The 20,404-nt window shown below is 42.2% G+C and overlaps 1 protein-coding gene across 1 annotated transcript in view; it reads left to right on the top strand.

Moving 5' to 3' along the window:
• Window positions 1-17,905, top strand: part of NPM2 (nucleophosmin/nucleoplasmin 2) — a 42,910-nt gene extending 25,005 nt beyond the window's left edge. Inside the window, exons 4-8 of the mRNA XM_004382102.1 lie at window positions 15,002-15,095; window positions 16,315-16,475; window positions 16,713-16,747; window positions 17,699-17,732; window positions 17,861-17,905. Of these exons, the coding sequence (XP_004382159.1) occupies window positions 15,002-15,095; window positions 16,315-16,475; window positions 16,713-16,747; window positions 17,699-17,732; window positions 17,861-17,905 (369 nt within the window). The remainder of the gene's footprint in view (window positions 1-15,001; window positions 15,096-16,314; window positions 16,476-16,712; window positions 16,748-17,698; window positions 17,733-17,860) is intronic.
• The last annotated feature ends 2,499 nt before the right edge of the window (window positions 17,906-20,404 follow it).

Consider the following 20,404-nt stretch of genomic DNA (forward strand, 5'->3'; position numbering starts at 1 on the left):
GGCCTGCAGAGCATAAAGTCGAGGGGACAGGAAGCAAAAATCTTGCAAGTGGGTCACTAGGGGTAATAGTGAGTGGTGCCACTCCCATTTCCACCCCTTGATTCCTGGACCCGTGAATCCTGGCTATGAGAGAAACAGCACCATGTATTGGACGCTGGTTTAAAGCATATACAGCCTTCTGGAGAACATTTCCCCAACCCTGCAAGGTATTGCCACCTAGCTGGCACTGTAATTGTGTCTTTAGAAGGCCATTCCATCATTCTATCAAGACAGCTGTTTCAGGATGATGGAGAACATGGTAAGACCAGTGAATTCCATGAGCATGAGCCCACTGCCACACTTCATTTGTTGTGAAGTGAGTCCCTTGATCTGAGGTTATTGATTTTCTAACTGGAGGACTCCCTTTAGTATTTCTTGTAATTTTGGTTTGGTTTTTACAAATTCCCTAAATTTCTATTTAACTGGAAATGCCCTAATTTTGCCATCATATTTGAGAGACAGTTTTGCTGGATATGTAATTCTTGGCTGGCAATTTTTTTCCTTCAAGGCTTTGTATGTGTCTTTCCATTGCCATCTTGCCTACATGGTTTCTGCTGAGTAGTCACAGCTTAGTCTTATTGACTCTTCTTTGCAGATGACTTTTCATTTATCCCTAGCCACTCTTAAAATTCTCTGTTTATCTTTGGTTTTGGCAAGTTTGATTGCAATATGTCTTGTGACTTTCTTTTGGGATCTACCTTGTGTGGGGTTCAATGAATCTCTTGGATAGATGTCTTCTCATCTTTCATGATATCAGGGAAGTTTTCTGCCGACAAATCTTCAACAATTCTCTCTGTATTCTCTGTTACCCCGCCTGTTCTGGTACGCCAATCACTCGTAGGTTATTGCTCTTGATAGAGTCTCACATACTTCTTGGGGTTTCTTCATTTTTTTAAAAAATTCTTTTATCTGATTTTTCCTCAAATAAGTTAGTGTCAAGTGCTTTGTCTTGAATCTCACTAATTCTGACTTCCATTGCCTCAATTTAGCTCCTATGACTTTTTATCGAGTTGTCTGATTCTGAAATTTTATTGTTTAATCTTTTGGATTTCTGATTGCTGTCTCTCTCTGGATTCTTGCAGTCTGTTAAATTTGTCCTTATGCTCTTGTATAACCTTCTTATGTTCTTCTATTTCTTTGTCTGTATGTTCCTTGGCATTTTCTGTGTTCTGCCTGATCTCCTTCCTGATCTCTTGAAGAATTCTGTATATTAGTCTTTTGAATTCTACCTCTGGTAATTCCAAGAAATTCTCTTCCTCCGGAAGGTTTCTTGAGTCTTTGTTTTGGTGGCTTGCTGAAACCATCATGGTCTGCCTCCTTATGTGATTTGATATTGACTGTTGTCTCCAAGCCATCAGTAAGTTATTATAGTTAATTATGTTTTCTCACTGTGTCCTAGCTTCTTGTTTTGTTTTTGATATGCCCAAATAGGCTGTTCATGTGAGCTAGTTTGATTATCGGCGTCTTTGAAGCTCTCACATCCTGTCTCCAGGTGGCTAGAGCTGTTCTAGGTATGTGAGCCCAGGAGTCCATTTACTTTTCTTGTATGGATTCAGCTCAGGTGTCCAGGTCATCAGTCACCGAGAGTGTGGTGCAGGCTCTCACCTACAATCCTAGATGGGCAGGGGTGATTGGAATAGGCACAGGTCTCTGGCTGAAGTAGGGGGTCATGTACTGATCAAGGCAAGGGGCTGACTGCTGCCCCTGAGTGTCTGGGTGGAAGGCGTGTCCCTGTTCCCTACAGCACGTAGGTAGGTGGGTTGTGTAGCTGGACTATGGGCACCCAATACGGTTCGCTATAAGGACTGGTAGTCACCACTTATTCTTCAACCCCTGTTGCGGGTGGCTTGGTGAAGTGGTGGAGCCACCAGTCCTCACACCCCTGATGTGGGTAGGTGAGGACCCTGCTTAATGGGCAGGGTGGTGTCAGATATCACGAATCTGCCACTCTCCCTTATAGCAGATCGAGATGAAAATAGGCCTCAGGTTTATACCCTGTTATACTGTGCTAATGAGGGCCTACACTGTTGAAATGAGCCCACACAGGTCTATGCAGGTGTGAAAGGCATTCAAAGTCCATGGACTCCTTATGCCTGTGCCTAGGCAAAGGGGCTGTGCCTACCCTGAGTTCCAGGCTTAGGGGAACTGGCAGATTATTTTTTCCCATTTGTTAATTTGTTCCTTCTCCAAAGCCGGGGGAATGGCTCAGGGCATGCGAAGGGTCCTACTTCCAGCCCAGGGAGCGTGGCAATCACTGAAGCAGACTGTGACCCAGAGCAGAATGGGGAGGGGGCAGGTAAATTGGAGAGAGGTGCTTCCCGAAAAGGTTTTTGCTGATCAAGCACCATTTCTCGCTGGTTCTGGAGGTTTGAGCCAATCTCCGCCACTTGGTCTCTCCCAATGTTGAAAACACGTCCTGAGCCCCACTGTTTGCCTCACCACTGGCACCAGCTGATCCAACCTGCAGGGTGCTAGTACCAGCCAGGTCAGGTCTGGCAATTCCTCATTGTTTCTGAACCATCTCTCCCTCTCCCTGCTGCTCAGTCTGATGCCTCAACTTTGTCTTTGATATTCAGGGCTCCTAGACTGTCATATATAATTGATTCACTTGGTTTTTTGGGTCTTTCTTGTAAGAGGGACCACAGGAAGCATCTGATTACTCTGCCATCTTGGCCCCACCTCCTTAACTTTGTTTTACATGTACCATTCAGTGTGTTTCATGCACTCTGAAGTTCTTTTTTAGGTGCATACATCTCTCGGATTGTTATATTCTCTTGGTTAATTGATCCCTTTATCCTTATGAAATGTCCCTCTTTATCAATGGTAACATTCCTTATTCTGAAGTCTACTTAAGTCTGATTAATATAACAGTCCAGATTTCTTTTGATTAGTGTTTACACGATTTTTTCTATTTTACTTTTTATCATTTTACTTTTAACCTCTGTATCTTTTAATCCCTTAAGTGTTTTTTTTATCTCAGATATTATAGTGTTCATCTCTAGAAATTTGAGTCATTTTTTTATTTTCCATGTCTCTAACATTTTCAATATTTCCACTAGTTTCTTGAACATATGAACACCAGTCATAATAATTGTTTTAATGTCTTTGTCTACTAAATCTATCATCTGTATAATTTTTGTGTAAGTTTAGATCGAATTTTTTTTCCTTCTCATTATAGATATAGCTTTCTTCTTCTTTGTATGTCTATTAATTTTTTGTTGAATGCTAGACATTGTGATTTTTATGTTGTTGGATGCTGGATATTTTTGTAGTCCTGTAAGTGTTCAAGAGTTTTGTTCTGAGATGCAGTCAAGCTACTTGAATGCCATTTGATCCTTTTGGGTCTTGTTTTTAAGCTTTGTTAGGTGGACAAGAGCTGAGTTTAGCCTAGAGTGAATTACACTCCCTCTCCAAATACTGAGGCAAGACCTTGTTATTACTGTAACAAAAGCCCCATGAATTATGAGATTTTCCACTCTGGCTGTTGGAAACGGGTACTATTCCTGACCCCGTATGAGCTCTAGGCATGTCATATTTTAATTCTTTGTTGTTGTTGTTTTGTTGTTAGGTGCCATCAAGTCAATTTTGACTCATAGTGACCCTATGTACAACAAAACAAAACACTGCGTGGTCCTACACCATCCTCACAATCATTATTATGCTTGAGCCCATTGTTGCAGCCATTGTGCCAGTCCATCTCATTGAGGGTCTTCCTGTTTTTTGCTGACCCTCTACTTTACCAAGCATGATATCCTTCTCCAGGAACTGATCCCTCCTGATAACACTCCAAAGTATGTGAGATTAATTCTTGCCATCCGTGCTTCTAAGGATCATTCTAGCTGTACTTCTTCCAACACAGATTTGTTTATTTTTTTGGCAATCCATGGTATATTCAGTATTCTTTACTAATACCATAATTCAAATACATCAATTCTTCTTTGGTCTTCCTTATTAATTGTCCAGCTTTCACATACATATGAGGTGATTGAAAATGCCATGGCTTGGGTCAGGCGCACCTTAAGTCTTCAAGGATATCCTTGTCTTTTTGACACTTTAAAGAGGTCTTTTGCAGCAGATTTACTCAATGCAATGCATTATTTGATTTCTTGACTGCTGCTTCCATGGACGTTGATTGTGGATCCAAGTAAAATGAAATCCTCGACAATTCAATCTTTTCTCCTTTATCATGATGTTGCTTATTGGTCCAGTTGTGAGGGCTTTTATTTTCTTTATGTTGAGGTGTAATCCATACTGAACGCTGTAGTCTTTGGTCTTCATCAGTAAATGCTTCAAGTCCTCTTCACTTGCAGCAAGCAAGCTTGGGTCCTCTGCATATCACAGGTCGTTAATAAGTCTTCCTCCAATCCTGATGCTGTGTTCTTCACATATTCCAGCTTCTGGGGTTATTTGCTCAGCATACAGATTGAATAAGTATGGTGAAAGGATACAACCTTGACGCACACCTTTTCTGACTTTAAACCATGCAGTATCCCCTGGTTTTGTTTGAACAACTGCCTCTTGAACTATGTACAGGTTCCTCATGAGCACAATTAAGTGTTCTGGAATTCCCATTCTTTGCAATGTTATCCATAATTTGTTAGGATCCACACAGTCGAATGCCTTTGCATAGTCAATAAAACACAGGTAAACATCTTTCTGGTATTGTCTGCTTTCACCCAAGATCCATCTGACATAAGCAATGATATCCCTCGTTTTACATCCTCATCTGAATCTGGCTTGAACTTCTGGCATTTCTCTGTCAAAGTACTGCTACAACCAATTTTGAATGATCTTCAGCAAAATTTTACTTATGTGTGATATTGATACTGTTTAATAATTTCATCATTTGGTTGAATCACCTTTCTTTGGAATAGGTATAAATATGGATCTCTTCCAGTAAGCTGGCCAGGTAGCTGTCTTCCAAATTTCTTTGCATAGATGAGTGAGCACTTCCAGCACTGCATCCATTTGTTGAAACATCTCAACTGGTATTCTGTCAATTCCTGGAGCCTTGTTTTTTGTCCATGTCTTCAGTGCAGTTTGGACTCTTCCTTTAGTACCATCGGTTCTTGATCATATGATACCTCCTGAAGTGATTGGGCATCGACCAATTTTTAGTATAGTGACTTTCATCTTCTTTTATTTTATTTTTTTATTGTTGTAGTTTAGATGAAGTTTACATTTCAAGTTAGTCTCCCATACAAAAATTTATACATACATTGTTATGTGACCCTAATTGCTCTCCCCATACTGTGACAGCACATTCCTCCTTTCCACCCCGGATTCCCCAGGTCCATTCAACCAGCTCCTAACCCTCTCTGCCTTCCCATCTCACCTCCGGACAGAAGCTGCCCATTTAGTCTCTTGTATCTACTTGAGCTAAGAGGCACACTCCTCACGAGTATCACTTTATGTCCCACAGTCCAGTCCAATCCCTGTCTGAAGAGTTGGCCTCAGAAGTTGTTTTAATTCTGGGCTGATAGAGAATCCGGAGACCACACTTTCCAGGGTTCCTCCAGTCTCAGTCAGACCATTAAGTCTGGTCTTCTTACTAGAATTTGAGTTCTGCACCCCACCTTTCTCCTGCTCCATCAGGGACTCTGTTGTGTTCCCTGTCAGGGTGGTCATTGATGGTAGCCAGGAACCATCTAGTTCTTCTGGTCTCAGGCTGATGAAGTCTCTGATTTATGTGGCCCCTTCTGTCTCTTGGGCTACTACTTTCCTTGTGTCTTTGGTTTTCTTCATTCTCCTTTACTTCAGGTGGTTGGAGCAATTGGTGCATCTTAGATGGCCACTTGCAAGCTTTTAAGACTCCAGACACCACTCACCAAAGTAGGATGCAGAACATTTTCTTAATAAGCTTTGTTATGCCAATTGACCTAGATGTCCCCCAAAAGCATGGTCCCCAGATCCCTACCCCTGCTACTGTGTCCCTCAAAGTGTTTGATTGTATTCAGGAAACTTCTTAGCTTTGGTTTAGTCCGGCTGTGCTGACTTCCCCTGTAGTGTGTGTTGTCCTTCCCTTCACCTAAGATAATACTTGTCTACTATCTAGTTAGTGAATAACCCTCACCTTCCCTCCCCACCCTCATAACCATCAAATAATGTTTTCTTCTGTGTTTAAACCTTTTCTTGAGTTCTTATAATAGTGGTCTTATACAATATTTGTCCTTCTGTGACTGACTAAATTCACTGAGTATAATGCTTCCATCTTCTTTTGATGTTTCTTATGTCATTCAGTATTTTCCCCATAGAATCCTTCATTATTGCGAATCAAGGCTTGAATTTTTTCTTCGGTTCTTTCAGCTTGAGAAATGAGTCTGTTTAATTCTTTCAAGTGATTCTTTCCCTAGTCTTGGGTAGTTTCCTCACATGCATGTACTGATCACTACTTACCTGAGGGAGATCTGCAGATCTCTCTTCTCCTGTACTCTGACCATGAACTCTAGCTGCCCTGATTTCTTTGGACTCCCAGTTCCATTTCCTCAAGTTAGGGAGACCACTAAGCTCTGCCTGGAAACTTTGTCCAATAAGGCAAAATGGGTCTCCTCTAATTTGTTTCCCACCTCTCAAGGATCATTGTTCTTTATTGCCTGATGTTAATGTCCTGAGAGCCTTTGCTTCATATTTTATGTTAGGTGTTTTAGTTATTTCAGGTTGGAAGGTAAATTCAGTTTCTGTTGCCCCATCTTGACATGAACCTGATGTCTCCTCTGAGTCAATTTTGATCATTTATATTTTTCTAGGTAATTGTTCATGCTATTTCTAATAATATTTGTAATTATGACTATATGTTATTATAGCCCCCCTTTTTTACTACCAGTAGTGTTAGTCACCTTTCTTTCCTTTTTTTGCCCTTAATTTGAATCACTGGAGATTTGTCGGTTTTTTGGGTTTTTTTGTTGTTGTTGTTGTTATTGATGTCTTCTATTACTTCCTTATTTTCTATTTTATTAATATTTCTGTTCCTTTTTCTTACTTGCTGATTTAGCCCATTCATATTTTATCATATTTTTCCAACTATGCTCTATTTATGATTTTTGGATGATATAAATTTCCCTTAAAAGGATATTTTTAGATACATCCTTCAATTTGTGCTTTGTGTTTTCACTTTTTTAATTCTAAATATTTTCTAATTTCCATTATGATTTCTTTATTTGATGTATGAGTTGCATAGATTTTTTTTTTATTATTATTTCCAAAGGTATGGATGGGTTGTGTTATCACTGTTTTTCTTAATGTAATTGTAACGGAAAATGTGGTCCATGTATATCAATTATTTGGTATTTATTGAGCCTTTCTTCATGCCCTAGTACATGGCAGTATTATAGGATTCTACTATGTGTGTCCATTATGTACCTAATACCAAAACCAGACAAAGACATTACTAGGAAGGAAAATTATAGATGAATATATCTCACGAACAGAGATGTAAAAATCCTCAATAAAATATTAGCAAAGTGAATCTAACAATGTATAAGAAGAATGATGCACTATAATCAAGTGGAATTTATTCCAGGTGTGCAAGCCTAGGTCGACATTTGAAAACCAATTAATGTAATTCATCACATCAACAGGCTAAAGAAGAAAAATCATATGATCCTATAATAGATGTAGAAAAACATTTGACTAAATCCAACACCCATTCATGATTTAAAAAAAAAAAAAAATCTCAGCAAAATAGAAATACAGGGGAACTTCCGCAACTGAGAAAGAACATCTATAAAAAACCTACAGCTAACATCATACTTAATGGTGAGAAAACTAGATGCTCTCTCTCTAAAATTGGGACCAAGACAAGGATGTTCCCTCTCACCACTCCTATTCAACATCGTACTGAAAATCCAACTAATGCAATAAGACAAGAAAAGAAAAGAAAATGTATACAGACTGGGAAGGAAGAAATGAAAATGTCTTTGTTTGCAAATGATTGCAATTACCTATGTAGAAAATACCAAAGAATCGACCAAAACAAAAATTCTTCCAACTAACAAGTGATTATAGCAAGATTGCACAATACAAGATTAATACATTAAAGTCAATTGCTTTTCTATATACGAGCAATAAACTGTGAATTTGCAATTAAAAACATAACACCATTTACATTATCACCCAAAAAATGCAATACCTAGGTATAAATCTAACAAAATATATATAAGATCTATATAAGGAAAACTACAAAACTTTGATGGAAGAAATAAAAGAATATCTAAATAAATGAGATATATTACATGTCCATGGATAGGAAAACTTAATATTATCAAGATATCCATTCTTCCCAATATGAACTATAGATTCAATGTAATCCAAATCAAAATTCCAGTTATTTTATGGGTATCTACGAGCAAATCACAAAGTTTATATGAAAAGGCAAAAAAAGCCAGAACAGCCAACATAATACTGAAGAAGAACAATGTCAGAGGGCTGACACTACCCAACTTCAAGAATTACTATAAAGCTAAAGTGATTATGACAGTGTGGTATTGGTGAAAGATAGACAGATAGATGGAACAGAATCGAGAGCCCGGAAATAAACCCACACAAATAAAGTCAACTGATCTTTGGCAAAAGACCAAAGGCAGTTCAATGAAGAAAGTATAGTTTTTTCAACAAATGGTGCTGGAACAACTGGATAAGTAAATCTAAAACTGACCTAGAACTTTCATGAAAATTAACTCAAAATGGATCACAGGCTTGATTTTTAAATGCAAAGCTATACAACTTCTAGAAGACAACATAGGAGAAAATCTAGGTGGCCTTGGGTTTGGCAATGAGTTTTTAGACAGAACACCAAAAGCATGATTTATGAAAGAAAAAATTGAAAAGTTGGAATTCATCCAAATTTAAAACTTTCTCTGTGAAAGACACTGTTAGGAGAATGAAAAGACAAGCCACAGACAGGGAGAAAACACATAACTGAGAATGGACTTGTACTCAAAATATACAAAGAACTCTTAAAAACTAACAATAAAGAAACAACCCAATTTAAAAAATGGCCAATGATCTGAACAAACACCTCACCAAAGAAGATATTCAGATGACACATAAGCATATGAAAATACGCTCAACATCATATGTCATTACAGCACTGCAAGCTAAAACAAGATAGCACTACACACATATAACAATGGCTAAAATCCAAAACACTGACAATTATCAAATGCTGGGGAGGATGCGGGGCAACAGGAACTCTCATTTATTGCTGATGGGAATTCAAAATGGTACAACCACTTTAGAAGACAGTCTGGCAGGTTCTTACAAAGCTAAACCTAGACTTACCATACGATCTTGCAATCTCACTCCTATGTATTTACCCAAATGAGTTGAAAACTTCTGTCCACACAAAAACCTGCACACAAATGTTTACAGTGGCTTTATTCATAGTTGCCCAAAATTGGAAGCCACGAAGAAGTCCTTCAATAGGTGAAAGGATAAACAAACTGTGATACCTTCATACAATGGAGTATTATTCAGTGATAGAAGGAAATGAGCTATCAAGCTAAAAAAAAGCATGGAGGAAATTTAAATGCATATTGCTAACTGAAAGAACCCAGTCTGAAAAAGCTACATACTGTATGATTCCAACTATAAGACATTCTGGAAAAATCAAAACTATAGAAACAGTAAAAAGATCAGTAGTTGCCAGGGGTTCAGGGGGACAGGGAAAAGATGAATAGGTGGAACATAAGGCATTTTTAGGGCAGTGAAACTATCCTGCACATGATACTGTAATGGTGGATACATGACATTATACATTTAGTAAAAACCCATACAACTGCACAACACAAAGAGTGAACCCTAATGTGAACTATGAGTTTCAGTTAATAAAAATGCATCAATATTGGTTCATCAATTGTTATGAATGTACCGCACTATTGTAAGATATTAATAATAGGAGAAATTGTACAGAGGGAAGAAGGGGTATATGGGAACTCTACTTTTTTCAGTTTTTCTATAAACCTAAATCTGCTCTAAAAAAGTGTATTTTTAAAAGTTTCTAATTTGTAGATTTTCAGTGGATTCTTGTACTTTTATTAATTTTTGCTTTATGTATGTTGACTTTTTTAGTTTAATTGTATCTTAGGTGAAAATTTACGGTGCAAATTAGTTTCTCGTTCAAAAATGTGTACATAAATTGTTTTGTGACATTGATTGCAATCCCTGCAATGTGTCAGCAGTCTCCCCCTTTCCCTTGACACTCCAGTTCTCCTTGACCATTCCTCCAGGTTTCCTGTCCCTTCCTGCCTTCTCATCTTTGCTTTTGGGCAGTCGTTTCCCCTTTGGTCTGGTATATTTGATTGAACTAAGAAGCACATTCCTCATGTGTGTTATTATTTGTTTTATAGGCCTTTCTAATCTTTGGCTGAAAGGTAGACTCCAGGAGTGTCTTCAGTTCTGAGTTAGCAGGGTATCTGGGAGCCATAGTCTCAGGGGTTCCTCTAAGTCTCTGCCAGACCAATAAGTCTGCTCTTCTCTTTCTTTCTTTTCTTTTTTTTCCTTTTGTGAATTTGGATTATGTTCTACATTTTTCTCCTGCTGCATCTGGAACCCTCTATTGTGATCCCTGTCAGAGCTGTTGGTGTTGGTAGCTGGGCACCATCTAATTCTTCTGGGCTCAGGCTGGTTTATGTGGTCCATTAGTCCTTTGTAGTGATATTTTCCTTGTGTCTTTGGTTTTCTTCATTCTCCTTTGCTCCAGATGTGGTGGGACCAATAGATGTATTTCACATGGCTGCTCACAAGCTTTTAGGACCCCAGGCACCACTCAGGAAAGTAGGATTCAGAACACTTTCTTTATGAAATATGTTATGCCAATTGACCTAGATGTCCCCCAAGTCCATGGTCCCTGGCCCTCAGTCCCAATAACTCAGTCCCTCAAGATGTTTGGATGTGTCTAGGAAGCTTGTATGTATATGTTTACTCTTCATTGATTTTTTTTTTTTTTTTAGATAATTTTTGGCTCTGTCGAGTTCAATATAATACAGCGAAATTCCTTGTGCATTTTGCCCAGTTGTAACATTTGGGTAACATTTTGTAAAACTGTGCTGTAATATTATAACCATGATGTTGACATGGATACAATCCATTGGTCGTATTCAGATTTCCCCAGTTTTCCTTGTACTTATTTGTGTGTGTGTGTGCGTGTGTGTGCGTATTAACTTCTATACTGTTTAAGTTCGTGTATCCACCACCACAGTCAAGATACTGAATGGTTCCAACACCACAGGGATCCCTCATGTTGCCCTTTTATAACCATACGCACCTCCCTCCCACTCCCTTCCTCACTTCAACCCTTGGCAAACACAAATCTGTCTTCCATTTCTTAAAATTTGGTCATTTAGAAAATGTTATGTAAACATTTCTATAAATGGAGATTAGCTTTTTCCACTCAGCATAATGCTCTAGAGATCCATCCAAGTTGTGTATATCGATAGTTTGTTCCTTTTTGTTGCTGAGTAATATTCCATGGTATGGATGTACCAGAGTTTGTTTAACCGTGTATCTGTTGAAGGACATCTGGGCTGATTGTATTTTTGCCTATTACAAATAAAGTTGACATGAACATTTGTATACAGGTTTTTGTATGGACATAAGTTTTCAGTTCTCTGGGATAAATGCCCAGAAGTGCAAATGCTGGGTCATATGGTAGTTGTATATTTAGTTTTTCGAGAAACTGCTATTTTCCAGAGTAGCTATACCATTTTACATTTCTACCAGCAAAGTATGTGTGATCCAGTTGTCACTTTTTTTTTTATTTTAGCCATTCAAATATATTTATAGTGATATCTCATTGTGGTTTTAATTTGCATTTCCCTAATGGCTAATGATGTTGAACATCTTTTCAGGTGCTTATTTGCTATTTGTATGTCCTCTTCATAAAATATCTGTTCATGTCTTTGCCCATTTTTTTAATTGGTTTGTTTTGTACTGTAGATTTTTAAAAGTTCTTTATATATTCTAGATACTTGTTCTTTGTTGGATATGTGATTTATAAATATTTTCTCCCAATTTATAACTTTTCTTTTTATCCTCTTCACATGAGCTTTCACAGAGCAGAAGTTTTTAATTTTAATAAGCAAATCTTATCAATCTTTTGTGACTTTTTGTGTCAGATCTAAAACCTCTTTGCCTAGCCCTTGATGTTGAAGATTTTCTGGTTTTTATCTATAAGTTTAATAGGTTTGTGTTTTACATTTAAGTCTGTGAGCCACTCTGAATTACTTTTGAATAAGGTGTGAGTTAATTTTGAATAAGATGTGAGGTTTAGGTTGAGGTTCATTTCTTTGCCTGTTGCTGTTGTTAGATGCCGTTGAGTTGATTCCAACTCATAGCAACCCTATTGGACAGAGCAGAACTGCCACATTATAGGGTTTCCTAGGCTGTAATCTGTACAGGAGCAGATCACCAGGTCTTTCTCCCGTGGAGCCGCTGGGTAGGTTAACAGCCAAGCACACTTAACCTGTTGTGCCACCAGGGCTCCTTTTTCTTTGCCTATGAACGTCCAGTTGCTCTGGTGTCATTCACTGACAAGGCTATCCTTTTGCACCTTTGTCAAAAATCAGTTGAGCTTCTATAGAAGAATTCTGATCAAAAGTGGGGAAAATACAGAACAGAATTTCAAATGCTTATGAACTCCAGACTTCCTAGAGCCGTGAAAGTAGGATGAACCCCTAAAACTATTGCCCTGAGATAATCCTTAAACTTTAAACCAAAAATATTCCTGAAATCTTCTTAAAACCAAACAGTAGTTTAGCTTAACTAGTAAAAAATGTCTGCCTTGAGTATTAAGCTCTTTTAAGAACTACCTTGCATGCCGAAAGTGATGAGTACTTGAAAAGAAAGCAAAAATCTTCACAACTGGACCCATAAGCAACATCATGATAAACAGACTATATTGATTGAAGTTGCCAAGGATTTCATTTTACTTGGATCCACAATTAATGCCCATGGAAGTAGCAGTCAAGAAATCAAACAATGCACTGCATTGGGCAAATCTGCTGCAAAAGACCTCTTTGAAGTGTTAGAAAGCAAAGATGTCACTTTAAGGACTACGGTGTGCCTGACCCAAGCCATGACGTTTTCAATCACCTCATATGCATGCGAAAGCTGGACAATGAATAAGTAAGACCGAAGAAGAATTGATGCCTTTGAATTATGGTGTTGACGAAGAATATTGAATATACCATGGACTGCCAAAAGAAAGAACAAATCTGTCTTGGAAAAAGTACAGCCATAATGCTCCTTAGACGCAAGGATAGCAAGACTACGTCCCACATAATTTGGACATGTTATCAGGAGGGATCAGTCCTTGGAGAAGGATATCATGCTTGGTAAAGTAGACAGTCAGTGAAAAAGAGGAAGACTCTCGACGAGATGGATTGACATAGTAGCGGCAACAATGGGATCAAGCATAACAACGATTGTGGGGATGGCACAGGACTGGGCAGCGTTTCGTTCTGGGGTACATAGGGTCACTATGAGTTGGAACTGACTCGATGGCATCTAACAACAACATGATGTTAATGAGGCAGGATACAGTCTACAGAATTAGGTTGTATCTTGAGTCAGTCTCTTTTGAGATATGAAAGAGAGACGCAAGCAAGGAGGAGAGGGACCTCATGCCACCAAGAAACAAGCGTCAGGAGTGGAGCACGTCCTTTGGACCCTGAGTACCTGTGCTGAGAAGCTCCAAGACCAGGGGAAGATTGATGACAAGGACCTTTCCGCAGAACTGACAAGAGAAATCCTTCCTGGGAAGCTAGCGCGCTGAATTCAGACTTCTAGCCTCCTGGACTATGAGAGAATAAATGTGTTTGTTAAAGTTATCCACTTGTGGTATTTCTGTTATAGCAGCACTAAATAACTAAGACAGAAACCCTATGGGGCAGTTCTACTGTGTCACATGGGGTCACTCTGAATCAAAAATCAACTCGATGGCACGCAACGACAACAGTGTTGGTTAGTTAGTTGGTTGGTTTTGGTTTGGTTTTTTTGGTCCTCTCTTCTCAGCCCTTGTTCTGGGATTTTTTTTTTTTTTTTTTACTGAGGGTGCAGCTCTTTGAGGATCCTGCCTCTGTACAGTTGTCTCAGTTACCACTCTCCTCTTCTCTTAAGCCCAGGCCAGGTCCCCTTCTGAGCTGTGTCCAGGCCTGTCTTCCCTTCAGTGCTGCTGCAGCATCAGCTCTCACACGTTACTCCTCCTTCCTGGCGCATGGAGACTCCTCTTTCTACCTTACTAGTTCAGCTATGCAGTAAAAACATTGCATTACATTTTATCCAGCATTGCTAGCTGTTTGTGGCTGTAGCGTTTTAGTTTTAGCTTATCTGCTTCATGCCTGAATCAGAAGCACTAAGTGAATTTCTCTAAGTCTGTTTCCTCCTCTGTAAAGTAGTAGTACCTGCTTCATGGGCTTGTTGTGAGGAGTGAAATGAGATAAAGCAGGTATAACACTTAGCATGGTGCCTGGTAGGTGGTAGAAGCTCAACAAATATAAGTTATCATAGTCATTATTCTAGAAAATTTGGAAAGTATAAGAAAATAAATACTGTACTCCCCACTGACAATTAGGATTAGGACTTTATTATATTTCTAACATTTATTCATCTGTATACATCACACATTATTTTTGTAAGACATAGGTAATACTGTACATAAAACTGTGTCTGCTTTTCTTATTTCATCAGACTCCTGTATTTCACAGCTGCGCCGCCTCATCTCAGAAGCCCATCTATCATCTTAGTGAGAATGCAGTTATCAGGATCACATTCTTCTTCACAGATCCCACCTCAGCAAGAGGGCACAGGGTGGCTGGGGAAACAGTGAGGTCCAGAGGACACACGAAGAGCGTGTGGTGGGCAGAAACTCTTGAGTGTTTCTGCCAGAGGCCATCACCCACCCAGGTGCTAGGCCTGAGCGACCCTGTCTCTTCCCTCTTGCCCCTCACCTCCCTCCCTGTTGCAGGTCTCCATAATGGGACTGGAGCTTTCCCTGCCAGTTACTTTTCAGCTCCGGGCTGGCTCTGGACCCGTGTTCCTCAGTGGTCAGGAATGTTACGGTAAGTCCAAGCTTTGGTATGGGGAAGGTCTGAGAGTACAGTGTCTAGCACAGGTCTAAGGCCATAACAGGTACTTGTTCAAACACTTGAGGAATTCACTTGAGGTTTGTTGAAGAAAATCCCCGAAGTCAGCATGGTAGGCCATGGGCAAGGGTCCTAGCCCCAGCTTCCCTTTATCTCCTGGTAACGTCCTCTCTCTGGGCCTCAGCCACCTCACCTATAACATGCAGGTGGGGGCATACTTGGTTTCATCTTCAAAGAGTTGTTGTGAGGAATAAGTAGGATGTACAGGGAAAGCACTCAGCATGATGCCTAGTACATAGTGAGCACTTAAATGCAGAGGTGAAGGAGTAAGAAGGACCATAGCAAATTGGTGTGATATTGACCCCTTTAATATCCCTTTGGGGAGCCCTGGTGGCACAGTGGTTAAGCGCTTGGCTACTAACCAAAAGGTCAGTGGTTTGAACCCACCGGCCAGTCTGCAGGAGAAAGATGTGGCAGTCTGCTTCCATAAAGATTACAGCCTTGGAAACCCTGTGGGGCAGTTCTACTCTGTCCTATAGGGTTGCTATGAGTTGGAATCAACTCAACAACAATGAGTTTAATGGAATATCCCTTTAACTGGTGGTCTTCTCTGGACAGTTGTACCTCTTTTATCAGGCACTCTTCTGCCCAGAAGCTCTTGGCAGATCTCGTTTCCCTTAGGAAATGAGGTATAAATTACTTAGCTGCCTGTTTTAAGTTCTCTTCCATCATCTATCTCATCTCTTCTTTTCTCCTCTCCTCTCCTGTTCTCTCCTCTCCCCTCTCTCTCTCTCTCTCTCTCACACACACACACACACACATACTTCACCTACCCTAAACCCTGTCTCCCACTCCTTCCCAGTATGAACCTTCGCCCTACCTAGCCAGAACTGTCAGATAACTACTCCCCCATCACTGGAACAGTTTTCCCTTCCCTCCTCCTACCACCCCTAGCCCTCTGGAGCTTTCCCACATCCCCCCCCACCCCATAGCCTTCACTTTATCAAGGTTGCCATGAAGGGCCTCTTACAGGAGGTGGCTAGGTGAACACTTTCAACTCACAAGCTAGGATCCCACCACGGCAACACGTGGAGCAAAACAGAGAGTGGGACAGGAGCTGGGCATAACCTCTGCAGCTCTGAAGCTCTGCCTTTCTCCCCACACCCACCCCTGCCCCTTTCCCATGCCATCATAGAAACTTCAGACCTACCTTGGGAAGAGGAGGAGGAGGAAGAAGAGGAGGAGGAAGAAGATAATGAAGATGATGATGACGATGAAGATGTGTCTCTGGAGGAGGAGACCCCTGTGAAACAAGTCAAGAGGCCAGCGCCCCAGAAGCAGATGAGTGTTACTAAGGTGGGAAAAGGGACATGGCTGCCCTCAATGAGTTGGCGACCTTCCAGAGGTGCCTCAGAGGGACTGGGCATCAGCAACCTGGGCCAGGCCTCCTGAGTTAGGATGCAGGATGTGCCGAGGCCGCCGGCAGGCCGAGCCCTGCTGGGGCTCAGCTGAGGACCTGGTGGATCTTGGGAGTCTGTTCTGGCCCTGGACCTCACTCTAACTCTCCTAATAATGCCTATTTTTTGTTCCTAGAAAAAAAAGCTGGAAAAAGAAGAAGAGGCAGTGAGGTATCTCTTTCCATCTATTAAATTAGCCAAAGCATTTTAGCTGAGGTATACAGTGCTTAAAAGAATATGGTACACCTGGGGTGTGTGTGTGTGTGTGTGTACATGTGCACCTGTACCTGTATACACATGCGCACACACACACAGGGGTTTGGGGGCACTCTAGGTTGGTATAGCCTTTTTGAAAAGCATTAATGTTCTTATCGTCTGACCTCATTCCACTTATGGCAATCCCCTCCAAAGAGTCCCATCCAAACTACGGGGGAAATTATATGCACTAAGAAGTTTATCACTGCGTTATTCAAATAATAGTGAAAATGGAACCAATCTAAATGTCTACCAATACAATATTGGTGAAACCAAGCCATATCTTCTCAATAGAATATTACATAAAACCAGTTGCCATTGACTCAACTCTGACTCATGGAATATGCTTATGAAGACTATAGCAACCTGGAAAGTGTGTAGAGAGTTAAACAGACCAGGATATCAAATTGTTTTCATTTTCTTCACATGTCTTTAGAAGTTTGAACAACAACAAACCCAAAAGGAATTATACCAAAATGTTAATGTTGGTGGCGGGTAGAGAAAATTATAAGTAATTTATTCTCTGTTGACTATATTTTGTGCAGTGTGTTTAACATTGCTTTTATAATGAAAAAGACATATTTGTGATAAAGAAAGCAGATGGGAGATTAAGAAGAAAAATCATCCTATTTAAAGACAGAGAGCAAGTCAGAGTCGTCCCTGGAGGGTGATCAGGTGTAAAAGTGACTCTGCAGCCTCTGGATTGCAGGCCCTGCTTCCAAGAACTGTCCAGGACCCAGCCTTTCCATCACGGGCACTAGGCAGGCCGGGCTACTGGGTATCATGCTGAGGTCTCTCCCTTTCCCACCTGTATCCCCACTCCTTACCCAACCCTCCCTGGTCCCTGACACCCCACTCCTATTCCAGGTCCAGTGTTAAACACAAGAGCCCTGTGAGAAAGGTGGGTACTGAGTAAGATGGGGCTTGCCCTCCTGGGGGGGCAGGGGAGGGGGCTGAGAGGGCAGCCTTTGGGGAGGTGGCTAAGATAGGGAGGGGAGTGGGAGATAGAGCCCTCTCTTCTCTCCATAGGCCAAACTCACACCGAGACCTAAAAAGCCTGGATTCAAGAAGTGAGGCTCCAGGAACGGACTGGCAGCAGTGACCACCATGCAGGGTGGGCCTTCCTTGGGGTGTGCTGCAGATGCAGGGTGCCTACCCACCCCAGTCCCTCTCTATCCCTGAGTCTGAATGTGATGGGGGTATTGGGGGGCAACACAAGAGCCCCTCACCCCCAACTCTCCAGTTCCAACAGGACCAGGAGAGAAGAACCCAGACCTCAGGGTCACAATAAAGTTTGCTTTGTCAAGATCTTGTTTCCTCCTCCTTTTCCCTGGAGCTGCCTTTCTTGCCGGCTGCAGTGAGCCCACGTGCCCAGCAGAGGGCGGCAGCGTACCAGCACGCCCAGGCCCTGGCACACTACCCTGCCCCTATTCCCCCATCAGGGGCATGAAGCTGTGGCAGTCCCACAGGTTCCGCGGAAGGGGAGCCAGCCCCCAGCCACCGTGTTCTGCTCTGCTCTTTTATCTCCTTCTCTTCTCCTGGCACTCCTAACCTCCAGCTTTGAAGAAAGAACCAAGCATCTCAGACCCTTGCTCAGCTTCAGTTTTCTGCCCCCACTACTGAGCTGCGTACAAGGACCAGGCCTAGGGCTGGTATGGGTCCCACGTCCACACTCCCTTCAGCCAGGGCCCAGTTTTACAGGCACAGAACTTAAGGGCTACAGCACTGCCCCTGCCAGGAAGGGCCCCGCCCCTAGGGGATGAGCCTGAGGCACCACCAGCCCCCAACCCCCCACCCGCCTCACTTCAGTCCTCTGAGTTCTCAGATGTGTGGAACATCTATTGGAACTTTGGGGGCACAGCATGGTTCTCTCTTAGAGCTCTTACACCCACCTTCACATATGTGAAGATCAGTGTCAGACAGTGGCCTGGACCTTCAAAGAGCCCTTCCAGGTGGCCTAGAGAGGGCAGGCTTCACAGAGGAGCTAAGCCCCTTGAGTAGGAGTTGGACCAGTAAAATATTGGGGTTAGGCCAGTCGAGAGGACTGGAAAACAGGGTGGGGGACCCACTGCATAACTCAGGCCTCCTGCCCTCTCCCAGGCCTGCAAAGGCAGCTTTGGGGCTTGGTTCATCCATGGGTGACCCTGGCTTAGTCCCTGCAGCAGGCAAACCCACAGATGGCCCCCACTCAGGCTTATGCTTGCAGAGCGTCTGCTGGGCTTTTCCTTGTACCTCCCTGTGCCCCCAACCTTTGAGGCCAGTGGGAAGTTGGCCCGGCTCTCCACAGCTATGAGTCCCAGGGATGGGTCAGGAGGTAGGAGGCCTTTGAACACCTGCGTGGGAAGGTCAGCAACCGGGCTTTGGGCTCCCAGTACAGCTTTAGCTTCTCTGGATGCCAAAGACAGAGGAGGTAGAGGAGGAGGGCAGGGGTGGCGTTCTACATTCTGTGAAACCGATGTGGGACTTGTCCCTCTAGCAAATGAAAACAAGCCGCTGACCTCAGGTCACCCAGAGAATGAAAGGGACATAAGTCCAGGTCTGGCTCCGGTTAGCTGAGATTTGTTGAGCATGGTTCCAGCACAACCACACAGAGTGGACAAGACGAATTCTGCCCCTTCAAGTTACTTACAGTCTAGTGGAAACACAAAAACCAATAGTACTGTTTCAAACACTGTCAAGGGTACTGAAGGAAGTAAAAGAGGTTAATTGCCAGGATAGAGGGAGTGCTATTTATTTAGGAGGTCTCAGAAGGTCCTCTGAGGGGGTGATTGGTAAATAGAGTGTCGCCAGCTACACAAAGAGCTGGCAGAAGGACATTGCTAGTGATAGGAGCAGAAAGTGCAAAGGGCCTGAGGCAGGAGCTTGGGGGAGGGACAAAGAGAAGGCTGATCTAATTGCAGTCATAGCAGCTCCCGCGCGCGCGCACACACACACACTGTGTGCCAGACACTGCTCTAAGCGCCTTCCATAGATGCACTGCTTTGATCCAACAACCACACCTTGAGGTGGGTATTATCAGTCTCATTTCTCAGATGAGGAAAGTGAGGCACAGAGAGGTTAAACAACTTGCCCCAAGTCACACAGCTAGTGGAGAAGTCCAGATTCAAACCCAGGACACCTAGCCCCTAGAGCCTGGATTTTAACCACTCTACTGATGAGAGGGGGCGATGGGCAGCAGCCAGACCACCTAGGAAGTTTTGTAAGCTGAGAGCAGGAGGTAGAATTAAGGCCATGGCCATAAAAGGAGTCCTAGGAGAGACAGCGGGAAGCCTCTTTTTAGGTACATAGGCACTTCCTTCCCCACCCCAGCCAAGTGCCTCAGTTCTTTTGCTCAGCCGTGGATCTGTACATATGGATACTCAACAGATAACCTGTTGATAATTTGATTTGAGGGCAGGCAGTAGGGGTAAAAGAGCAAAGATGGGAGGTCTGCCTGCATTGCCTGGGCGGCCCTTTGCCCTTCCCCAGCCTTGGGCCCATCCCCAGCGCTAGCCTTTCTGTTGTTCAACAGGAAAGGGGTGGGCTGGGGTGGGGCGGGGAGGGCTGAAGCAGGTGGTGACAAGTGGCAGGTCT

Source organism: Trichechus manatus, unplaced genomic scaffold (assembly GCF_000243295.1).
Source record: "Trichechus manatus latirostris isolate Lorelei unplaced genomic scaffold, TriManLat1.0 scaffold00090, whole genome shotgun sequence".
NCBI lineage: Eukaryota > Metazoa > Chordata > Mammalia > Sirenia > Trichechidae > Trichechus > Trichechus manatus.